At 49.3% G+C, this 12074-nt stretch overlaps 1 protein-coding gene across 1 annotated transcript in view; it reads left to right on the forward strand.

Moving 5' to 3' along the window:
• The first annotated feature begins 4857 nt into the window (after positions 1 to 4857).
• LOC108540856 (CUB and sushi domain-containing protein 1-like) overlaps positions 4858 to 12074 on the forward strand; it is a 367725-nt gene continuing 360508 nt past the window's right edge. The window contains exon 1 of the mRNA XM_017890113.1: positions 4858 to 5559. Within this exon, the coding sequence (XP_017745602.1) occupies positions 5475 to 5559 (85 nt within the window). The 5' untranslated portion in view covers positions 4858 to 5474. The remainder of the gene's footprint in view (positions 5560 to 12074) is intronic.

Here is a 12074-nt window from a genome sequence, read left to right on the forward strand (position 1 = left end):
TCCTCCTCCTCCTTCTTCTTCTTCTTCTTCTTCTTCTTCTTCTTCTTCCTCTTCCTCTTCTTTAAGGTCTCTAGTCTAGGAAATGGCAGATATGGGATTCAAAGCAAGTCCTGTTGGCTCCAAAGTCAACCTCCATATCAGTGGTTCTCACAGTGGAATCCTGGATGCATCAGGGTCCATTTGAAACTTGCTAGATATGTATATTCTTAGCTAGGCGTGGTTGCTCATGCCTGTAATCCCAGAACTTTCTGAGGCTGAGGCCAGAGGATCATCTTGAGCCCAGGAGTTCTAAAACAGCCTGGGCAACATAGTGAAGCCTAATCTCTACAAAAAATATAAATTAAAAATTAAAAAAGAAATGTACATTCCTAAGTTGCATCCCAAAGCTTATGCTGCATCAGATCCTCTGGGGTTGCGGTCAGGAATCTGCATTTTCTTTTCTTTTCTTTTCTTTCTTTTGAGACGGAGTCTCGCTCTGTCCCCAGGCTGGAGTGCAGTGGGGTGATCTCGGCTCACTGCAAGCTCCGCCTCCCGGGTTCACGTCATTCTCCTGCCTCAGCCTCCTGAGTAGCTGGGACTACAGGCGCCCGCCACCACACCCCGCTAATTTTTTGTATTTTTAGTAGAGACGGGGTTTCACCGTGTTAGCCAGGATGGTCTCCATCTCCTGACCTCATGATCCACCCATCTCAGCCTCCCAAAGTGTTGAGACTACAGGCGTGAGCCACCACGCCTGGCTAGGAATCTATATTTTCACAAGCCTTCCAGGTCATCATGATATACGCTGACACCTGCAGTGACCCTCCATTTGGCTACCTAATTGTGAAAGGAGAGAATCTGCAGTGTTGTCATTCCTCCCAGTGGATCGTTCCTAGTGTGGGCTGTGCCTTGACAGCTCAATTTATCATGTTAGTTTGCTGCATTTTAATGTCATTTATATATCCATGTGTATGTATAGTATACATGTGAAAGCTGTTAATTTATTTTATAAAAATGGGAAGATGATTAACATCTACTTATAAATCCAGTCAAGAAGGATAGTTAAGTAAATCTCAATTTACCTTAATAAATAGTTGCAAACGTTCATAGTTTTTGTTTGTTTGTTTGTTTAATGGCTTAGGAAATGGTCTGTCCTGGAGAACGCTCCATGTGTACTTGAAAGGAGTGTGCATTCTGCTGCTGTTGAGTGGAGTCTTCCATAGAGGTGTCTCTCTGTTCTTTTATCATGCCACCCTGGGGGCGTAGCGCCATGTGTGTTGGAACCTTGGAGTCCAGGTATGCTTTTTCAGTCAGCAACGGGTGTGAGGGCTTGGTTTTTAAATATTGATGCAGCAAAAGGTTTGAGTGTCACGCACATTCTGGCCCTCAGTCCGATGTGACCCCTTTTCAAGTCCCCTGGTTTCTCAAAACCACCATGTCCTTATTGTTGGAAGTGGGAGTGATAAAGACAAGCATGGTATCAATGAAGTTACGTATAAAATGCCTTTGTAAACAAAATGTGACTGTTCTGACTTCTGCTTTTATTCCTTAAGCTCTCTCACACTTCTGCTCACCCACGGTAGACACTGCACTGCTGGAGACAGGAATTGCATGGCTCTAATACTGACCCCTCTGTCAAGGAAATACTTTTCCCCAATTCTTTGGTTGCCATCAGTTTTTTTTCATATGTGACATTAAACAAACCAAATAATGTCACATTTAGCCATTATGACAACACACCATATTTTCTAAGATTTTCGCACATGTACAGCTTTTCTAGCTAATTAGCATTCTCATTTGTGCATGTTTTAAAATTTTCTAATTTTATCTCAAGTATCATGTTCATATTTTCTGTCCCCTCCTCAGACAAGTCCATTTAAAATATACTCTCCCGCTTCAGCAACTGCACTTCTCAGATGTTTATGTTGTCATTTCTCCAACCTTGTCTTAAACTAGTTGCTACCTGAATTTAGGGATGTCCTTATCCCTTCCAGGACGTCAGCACCTCTTTGCCTTTAATCATCACACTGCTCAACTCTCTGGTTGGTCCTGAGTGCCAAAGGTATTTCTAGTGTTGCTTAGCCAGGTCCTGACACTGTGGAGAGTCGATGCCCAGGATGGAGAATGGAGTCAGTATACAAGTACGGAAGTATGATGTTCCAGACAGCACAGACCCTGGCAGAGAAGTGGCCACAGGAAGGCTCATCTGCAAAAGAAAATGCAGATTCCTGACCGCAACCCCAGAGGATCTGATGCAGCATAAGCTTTGGGATGCAACTTAGGAATGTACATTTCTTTTTTAATTTTTAATTTATATTTTTTGTAGAGATTAGGCTTCACTATGTTGCCCAGGCTGGTTTAGAACTCCTGGGCTCAAGATGAGCCTTCCTGGTGTGACATCCTGGGTCCCTCACTCACTCTAACCCCATTTGGTTAATACTGCTCTAAGTAACACGTACTGGACTTCGGATATAGATTAAGGCTTTCACAATCATTTAAAAATCACAGTGTGTATGTGTGTGTCGGGGGGGGCTTGCAGTAGCCTGATAATAGGCTCAAGCTGCAGCCTCACTGCAAGGAGGGCGCAAGAGTGTTCTGGAGGAGATTCAAAACGCAGGCAGGGAACCACAGAGGAGGTAAGAGAAGTAAAACACAGGGACCACTGATCTCTCTGCAAACGCCAAACAAGAAATGTTGGACGCTAGATGGCAGCAGTGCCCCATGTTTTCCTTCCAAATTAAACCAACCTTGAGATCTTGGGGGGAAAATTCACTGTATTAACACACAAATACAACCATATCACAAAACCAGCTTATTTTATTTGACAGCCGTTTCCTACTCTTCTCATATTTATGATCAATAAACAATTTGGTACGAATCATTGTAACTCTCTAATATGTATGTTCGAGCCAAAGAAAATATCTCATATAAATAACAGCAAAAAAAAAAAAAAAAAAAAAAAGGGGTGGTTATTGGTTATCTGGACCATTATTTCTCAAGGCTTTGTATCAAATAGATTCTTTGATCTCTGAGGAAAGGAGGTGGCATGGGACGTTTTTCAACAGAACACAGGAAAAGGGAAGTTCAGCCTGGAGCCTGTCACAATGATGTGGAAAGGCGTTCCATCTCTCAGGTGACACTCACTATTCCTGACTGGGATCCTAATCAAGTGAAAATCATCTATGAGCCCTAGCCTAGGATGGTTAGATGTTGGAAACGTTTTTTAATGGCAGAAATCCTTCTTGGTGACACGAGTCATTAGGAATGGCAGCATAGAGACAGGGCACCATTTCCCAAGGAGAAGTCAGCTCTTCAGCTCCTGAAAAGAGATCCGTTTTTCCTGATGAGGCGCTTCAAATGAACTATTGGAGCACTTAATGGGTCTTCAAAAGCGTTTTTGTTCACTTGCTGACTCACAGATACTATCTGGGGTCTGATTTAAAATCCCAGAGGGGGCGGCGCTCTGCTCCACAGGCCCAGTCCAGCCTAAAGAATAGAACTCAGGGGTTCTATGGGAATCCCTGTGTGGCTGAAGCATTCTGTCTTCTGAGTGTCCCTCCAGGGATAAACGAGGCAAGATGGGACTCTGCACTGAGGAAAATTCAAGTCATGTTCAGGACTGAAACTCCAAGAGCCTGCATTCCCCCCGCCCCATATTTACAGCTCATATCACTGCGAGGAGAAAAGGGTTTTGGAGGTGGCCCCAGTTGTGGCCACCTGCCCCTTAGGCTGCAGGGAGACTGAGAAAGTCAGGCTTTGGTGTTTCCGTGCCAAGGTTTCAGTCCTTCCTGGATCCACTATGCCTTTCTGGAGTAGCCTAGATCACAGGGGCAGGGGCAATCTAAGAAAATTAAAGGAGGCATATGAAACTTTATCAGACTGTCAACCCATTTAATCTCCGAGACTGAGAGGAAGTGCAGGTGGAATGAGGCGGTGGGCTTTCCCTCCCACCACAGGCATCTGGTGCTGTGGGGATACCGCAGGTGGTTGGCTGCTATACTCTAATGGTTCCAGACCTGGAGGCTAATTCTCTCTTACTAGGGCATGGGATTTCCATGTTCTGTCCTCTAAAAGCGCTAAACCTTTTTGGTCAAGGATGTTGAATCCTTTAAATGTCCTTCTATGGAAACCAGCACTCACTGATGGTGTTTCTATTAACTGACCACCGTCTCCTAAAATGTCTCGCCTTACACGTTCCCCAGGAACTGCAGGAATGCCTCCTCTATTTGAGGAGCTGGGTGAAATCCAGTTTACTGTATCAAGTACTGCTATTCTAGAGCACTGTTCTCTCTGCGGGCTTCCTCCTTTTGCAGAATCAGGGAGAACCTGTCTTTTCTCTTTTAAGGCCCCTTCCCAACCCACAGAATTTTATATATAGTTTCATCAGAAGCTGTGCCAACATGCCGGCTCTCATAACCAGACCATAATATTAATTCTAGAGACTTCCTCATGTCACATTTTATCTGAAGCAGAAGTTTGGGCATGGCCAAGGCTAACACAATCCGAAGTCAGGAAATGTATAAATCTGTGTAACTCCTTGCAAATAGTCCATCTTATATATATACATAGGAATAGGAATATATACATACATATATATGTGTGTGTGTGCGCGCGTGTGTGTGTGTATTCCTCCCTTGGAGTTGAAGCTTGTGCCCTTTCCACCTGCATTTCTGATCTAAGTTAGGCAGGGGGCTGCTCTCTGGTCAGCAAGGAAGGGAGATCAAAGAATGGAGGCCGGCCTCTGCCCCTGCAGAAACCCTCCAGTTTGCTGGAGTTGCCGGATTGCATTGCTCCTCCCCGGTGTGCGGCGTGGGCTTCCCCCACCCGAGCGCCCAACAAGTCTTCCTTCTCCCAGCCTGCGCGCTGCTGCGCTGAGGCCGAATGAAGCGCAGCACGGTGCTGGCAGCCCGAAGCCCCGAGGCTGGGCTCTGTTTGTCTGGGACTGCGCCGTGCCCAGCCTCGGTCCCCTCTCTGTGGGTAGGGATGGTTGAGTCCAGCCTCCACGGCAGCGGCTCCTTGTGCCACTAGCAGCCCGTCTTCTGCGCTCTCCGCCTTTTCTCTCTAGACTGGCTCTCTCCTCCCCCCGCGCCCCCCTCCCCGCATCTCCCACTCGCTGGCTCGCTCTCCAGCTGCCTCCTCTCCAGGTCTCTCCTGGCTGCGCGCGCTCCTCTCCCCGCCTCGCCCCCTCCCGCAGCCTCGCCGCCTTGGTGCCTTCCTGCCCGGCTCGGCCGGCGCTCGTCCCCGGCCCCGGCCCCGCCAGCCCGGGTCTCCGCGCTCGGAGCAGCTCAGCCCTGCAGTGGCTCGGGACCCGATGCTATGAGAGGGAAGCGAGCCGGGCGCCTAGACCTGCAGGAGGCGTCGGATGCGCGGCGGGTCTCGGGACCGGGCTCTCTCTCCGGCTTGCCTTGCCCTCGGGTGATTATTTGGCTCCGCTCATAGCCCTGCCTTCCTCGGAGGAACCATCGGTGTCGCGTGCGTGTGGAGTATCTGCAGACATGACTGCGTGGAGGAGATTCCAGTCGCTGCTCCTGCTTCTCGGGCTGCTGGTGCTGTGCGCGAGGCTCCTCACTGCAGCGAAGGGTAAGACGGGCTTGCTCTTGGCCGGGGAGGCGGTCGAGTCCTCCGAGGCCCCGTGTGCGGACGCGAGTGTGCGTTTTGAGGACCGCAGGGTACGGAGTGGCCGCCTCTGCCCGGCGCTGCTCCATCGCCGACGCTCGGGGAACGCGATGCCCGGGAGGGAGCTTCCATCGCGCTCTCCCAGCCCTCCTGGGCCCCTGCCCCACCCCGCCATTCCTTCCCCCTCTCCTGGGCTCAAAGGAGGTATCTCTTTTTCTCGGCGGTACAGGGTGTCAGGGAGAAAGGAACCCGAGACGAGTTGGGCTGGAACTGTGCTCCGGCGGGGCGGTGTTGCCTCCTCCGAGACGTGGACTCCATGGGTCGGGGTGGCTAAGGGGCCGTTCCCAGGACTTTCTCCCCGGACCTGACGCGCCTGGAAAAGCGGCCCGGGTGAAGCTGGCCTGGAAAGTTCGGGCTCTCTACGGGGGTTTTGGTACCAACAGGCAAAGCTCTCCGCTGGCCCGGCCTCCTCGCACCCATACACCCCATTCCTAATCTCCTCCTTCCCTCTCCAACGTCCTCAGCCAGCGAGGAGTAGCTGCCTCTGGAAGGTGGCCCCCGCTTTCCTCTCCCCCGGACTTCGCTCCTTGCAAGTTGTAAGGTGTTGGCAAGGTGTGTGAAACAGGCTAGGAGTTCTGGACCGGCTTCCAAGTCAGATACATTCACTGTGGGCGCAGGGGTATCCTCTTTCTACCCTGGTCAGGGGAAGGAGTTTCTCTGGGTGGTTTCTGGGGCTTGGGGTTCTGTGAACTTGGTTTTCTCCCTGAATGAGTTGGGGAATGTTTTATCCTAAGTAGCCTACAGGCTGCGACCTCAAGGCTGGCAATAGCTTGTGCACTTGTCTATTCTCCGGGAAAGAAAATAAGCTCCCTTTTGAGAGAGGGCGAGAGAGAGGGAGAGAGACAGAAACAGAGAGAGAGAAAGAATATTGATTGATTTTCACATTGGAAATACCTGCCCCTGTCCTCATTTTTAGCCTCCTTAGATGCTTTCTCTATAGTCAGCACTTCGACAGATATTCCCGGGAATATCTGTATCTACATAGGGGTTTTCTTTCGTTTCATTTTTAAAGGATGGAGTCCAATCTTATGATTTTTTTTTTTAATGGTCACTTGCTTTTTTCCCTACATAAAATTTCCCCTTCCTCTCTAGATTCTTCCATCTTCTTTTCCACCCATTTCCTTTTCCTCCAGTGGTCCAGATGGAAGAGTGATTGGCAGGGCGAAGGAGGACTGTATCTGGTTCATTAGGAAACTCCAGATCTGCCTGGAGAGCGGGGGAGAGACGTGCCGGCTGGGCTTCCCCTCCCTGCGCTCGTCTCCACGGGGCGTCCAGGGCTCGGTGAGAGCTGACCGCGCAGCACCAGCTCCTCCTCACCCTCATCCACCCTCACAAGGGGGTGTCTGCGGGAATGCGCCCCGAGATCCCGGGGAGCGCAAACAGTGCGTCTTAGTCACCCAAGCTCGTGGTCGCTCGGGATTGGGGAGCTTCCTGCAGACGCCGACCCTCTGCCCACCCGCCCGGCTCGGTCCGGATGCCTTGGCCACTGCCGCTGACATTACCGGCTGCGGAGGCACCGCCGACTGAGCAGGGCCCGGCTGGCAGCGGCCTCTGGTCAGCACTGGACTGGCTGGGAATTGGAAGGCGAGGCAGCTAAAGTCTAGGGCAAAGAGGGTTGTGCCCTGTGAGGTGTGCAGGGGCGTGTGTGTCGCAGCGGGGAAAGGGCAGGAGCCCAAGGGACAGGACCTGGCTTTTTCCAGTCAAGCCCCTGAGTAGACAGGAAACACCTGCCATGCAACTCCGCAAAACTTCCCGCCCTTTCCCCTGCACTCCAAGCGTATCTGGGCCCGGGGCTTCCTCCTTTTCAAGCAGGCAACTCAGCCTCTGAGCTCACTCTCGGTTCCCCCGAGTTCCGCGCGCTCCGGGCTCCCTTCCCCCGCAATTAACAGAGGTTGCTGCGTGGAGACGGCGGCGGCCCTAGCTCCGCTGCTTAATAATCCGCACACGTGTGTGCCGGGCGGATTCCGCCCCCACGTGGGTGGGCTGCAGCGCTAGGATGAGGCTGAGGCGGAGGCGAGAGGGAGGGTGTGGAGGGGCAGGTAGTGGGCGGGGGCTGCTCTGGCTGCTTCTGGGGTGAACAGGGCAGGGGGTGCAAAGTCCTGGGTGCCTCGGGCCCTGCGGGGGCAGTCCCGTGGAAGAGAGCTCCTCTTGGGCGCTGCAGGCCCCAGAACCTGGCTGCAGAAGCCGAGAAGTGGAGCCCAGGGTCCCAGGCCCCTGGCGTGCTGGAGCGGTGCTGTGCGCCAAGTGTGTGCGCGCGATGGGGGTCCAGGACGCTCGGACGCAGCTCTCACTGCGCTATTGTCTGGCCCACCCGGCGGTGGGTCCGTGGAGCTCCTTCGTTAACCCCACAGGGACCAAGGGCCGTGTCTCCTCCGCGCTTGCGGGGTCAAGTGCGAGCTCCTGTAGCGGCCTGGGAAGGGGCTGCAGGCAGGAAGGGGGCCGGTGATGCCAGCGCCGGAGTCGCCGTTTGTGCGCTCTGGCTATTGGGGCGGGGTCGCGTTCCCCTTGCATAGCTAAGCCCGGGTGACCAAGGTCGGGCCTCCCCCCGGGGGCGTCGGCGCTGGGCCCCGGGGCTCGGCAACGCGCTCCAGGGCCGACCGGAGGCGCTTGCGCGCAGCAGGGCTTCCCCGAGGAGGAGCGCTCTGGCGGGAGGGCGCCCGGCCACTGCCGTGGGCAGCTGCGCTGCGCGCGCCCAGGTGGCGGCACCCGCTGTGGCGAAGGCAGGCGCAGAGTTTTTGATGCGTGGGGCATAATTCGTGACCTGTTTGCGGAGTCGTGAGGCTGGAGGCGGTCGCAGTTGAGGTCACTGAAACCCGTTACTGTGGGTACTGGAGTATCAGCTTCAGCTGATGGTGCTGTACTCTTCAATAAAGCGTTGGGGGTATCGAAAATTCACTGGTGATTTCCTTTTTCTTCTTGATTATTAATGGCATCGTAAAGGTTGAGTCCCAAGTGTGCGTTTCTCTTTAAATGCCTGTTTTCAGGGACCAGGGGAAAAGGAGTAAGGCTGTAAGCATGTTCATCTAGTAAACAGGAATATTAATTCTGTGTGCGCTGGCTCGGATCTACCCCTTTACCTGGGGCTGATCTACTGGCTGTTTGGACAAAGTTTGCTTCTCAGTTGTTTCTTGCATATGTGCAGCCACGAGAATGCAGGTATTTGCATACAATTACTTACCCAGAAAGCGTCCTAAAGGAGAGCACACACAACACTAGTAGCCCAGAGCAGCCTCATTTTGAGAAGCCCGAAAGAGAAAGGTGGAACATTCGTGAAAGTAAGTAATTCAAACATTCCCTGACCCACGCAGCAGAAATGTGAGCACGCACTGCTGAGTTTCCAGAGGAACCCTGGAACTCCACCGCGAGAGGGATGCACCCTCCCATACCTGCATGGTTTTAGATGAGTTACCTTATTAAAGACTCATGTCACCAAGAGGGATGCTAAGACCTTTAATTTGCTGGTCAAATTCCTTTATGGCAGAGCCGCACCCCATACACTTCCTCCTGATGAAGCCAGGACACTCCTGTGAAGAACATACTTTCACAGGAAACCCCTAATCCCCATCCAGCAGTAAAAAAATGGGCCGGATGCCCTGGCTCACGCCTGTAATCTCAGCACCTGGGGAGGCCGAGGTGGGTGGATCACCAGAGGTAAGGAGTTCGAGACCAGCTTGACCAACATAGTGAAACCCCGTCTCTTCAAAAAGTTCGAAATTAGCTGAGCGTGGTGGCGCATACCTGTAATCCCAGCTATTCAGGAGGTTGAGGCAGGAGAATCGTTTGAACCTGGAAGGTGGAGGTTGCAGTGGGCTGAGATCGTGCCATTGCTCTCCAGCCTGGGCAACAAAAGCGAAACTCCGTCTCAAACAAACAAACACTTAAAATGAAGTTAATATCTCTGTAATTCCTGAGCAGATCATGTCTTTTTCCTGTTGCATTATCAGGATATTATTATTAATTACTATGACTTCAAATCAGAACTGTTCAGCAGACAGCTATTCAGTGCTTCTGGAGCACTCATGTCGTTTGGGGTTTTAAGTCTTTAAAAAGGTAAGCAAAAGGGAGCCTTTCTTTGGAAGTGACAGGTTTTGTAAACTTGAATAGCAGGGCAATGAGGTCTCATCAAACAAGTCCAGAGAAGCAAATGGTGGGTAGGGCAGGGTGGTAGAATTCCCCCACGTCTCAAGCATCTCACTGGCAGAGGCCTAGGGAGGAGAGGGAATGGCTATTTTTATATTGGCTTTCAGCTGGCCAATCATGCTTGATAAGAAGACTGCCACAGCCACAGTGCTGAAGCTCCTACAGGCAAAAGCAGCTCCTCCTGGGGGCAATGCTTCCTTACTCTCCAGTTTATTGTGTCAAGCAAACACCAACACAGCTTTGAAAATGTCAAGAAAATGGTTCTGCTTCCTTTAAGAAATAGATAAACAAAGGCTCGGTGGCCGGTTCGTGCTTATAAGCAGACGATACAGCAAACCCAGTGCAGACATTTCTAAGCTGTCAAAATGCAAATGGCATATTAAATACTCTCTATTCCGCTGAATTTTGAATGTGCCTCTGGTAATTTTTCTGCTGAGCTCATAGTGAAAATAAGCCATTACAACTTGCATACATGCAATTTAAGCTACATTTTCCCTTTGGCCTTTTGTATGTCTTCTGGTTGAGCTTACTTCCCTCTGTAAGATAACTAAAAAGTTGCATGCATAGTTGCATATAATGAATGTCAAATATGTTTTTTCAATTTAAGTTTTATTTGATCAACTAATAAATCAGAGGAAGATATTTGAGTGAAGGCAGAGATCTTCCACAGTCTACAGTATTTGTATCTTTGGGTTGTATGGGAATATTACAAGCCTGTTGTCTCCTAGGATAGGAAAGTAGGAACTTGGACTGAGAGACCAGCAGTGGTAAACATCAAGTCCAACCAAGTTGACACTGTGGCACAGCCACCATAGCAACCAGGGGCAGAATTTTTTTTTTTTTTTTTTTTTTTTGTTACTGTAGTACTAGCATGGTTATGCAACCTGAGCCGAAGAAATAGATGTTTCAGCTCTACTGAAATGAATTAATCCTCAAGGTACTCAACCCTTTTACACTGACCTTCAATTACATGATCGTTGTGCTTAGCACACTTGTTGTTCATTCCAGAAGAGCTGATCAGTATAAAAATCAAATAATTGCACTTAGGTATTTGTGCCTAAATGCAAGGAAGTAAGTAAGTCTTTTCCCTAAGGACTTTAAAATGACCTTGAGTGACCTTTGATTAACCAGTATGTCTGTATTTTGGATGGACTTTAGTCCTTGATACTGAGGTTAGTAAGTAATGGAATTAAAATTCCCTTTACAGGAAAAAGAATAGAAGGACATGGTATAATTGAGCCGGTTGGAATTGACTGATTATAGGGAGCTTTATGGAAATAATGCACACCTTGTTTTTTCCCTCCAGCAGATCAACCTCTTTGGATGCAGAGTGTGAAACACTTCTCTTTTCTGAGTTCAGCTGCAATTTTCTTTAAACCATTTGTATCAACCAGTACTTTCTGGGAGAGGAAAATGCCACCAGTGCTTTAGGGAAGTTGCAGAATCTTTATTTATCCTCAAATATCTTTGTTCTATGGAGATGAGAGATTTCATCATCCATTAGACACCCTGTCTCGTCCACCAACTCTAAATGTGTTATAAACATTCCACCGAGAAATAACATTTCAACAAATTAACTTCAGTTAGAGTCAGTGTCACTTTGACCTACGGTGGCAACGTTTATCCTCATCTGAAATTTGTTTGGGGAATGAAAAGAAAAAACATCATACAGGCATTTTTTTTTTTGTTAAAATAACTTACATATTTTATTTTACTGATACATTTTGCAATTTATTGGTTGGAGTCCTGAACTAGTTTTAGCTTGGTAGAAGTTATAAAAGGGAAAGGAATATTTCAGTATTTTCATTCCACCCAAATATACTTGAATCCTTTGATACTTCTATCTTAATGCTCATAATTTGATACTTGATGCTCATAATTTTAATGTAATTTTGCCTCATCCTTTGTAAAGTGGAGAGTAATGCATATAATACTATGTTTTAAACGCTACCATTGTACTAGACATGCGATCAAGAAAAGCATAAACGTGAAGGAGTCAGATTGTTGGCCTCACTTCCCAGTTTTTTTCACTGTATTAGTCAGGATTCTCTAAAGGGACAGAACAAATAGGATAAATGTATATCTAAAGGGGAGTTTATTAAGTAGTACTAACTCACAGGATCACAAGGTGAATCCCACAATAGGCTGTCAGCAAAGATGTGGAGCAAGGAAGCTAACAGTGCAGCTTTCAGCCTGTGGCCAAAAGCCCAAGAGCCCCCAGAAAATCACTGGTGTAAGTCCAAGAGTCCAGTAGATAAAGAACTTAGAGTCTGATGTTC

This window comes from Rhinopithecus bieti, unplaced genomic scaffold (genome assembly GCF_001698545.2).
Source record: "Rhinopithecus bieti isolate Rb0 unplaced genomic scaffold, ASM169854v2 scaffold_20072, whole genome shotgun sequence".
Classification (NCBI taxonomy): Eukaryota; Metazoa; Chordata; class Mammalia; order Primates; family Cercopithecidae; genus Rhinopithecus; species Rhinopithecus bieti.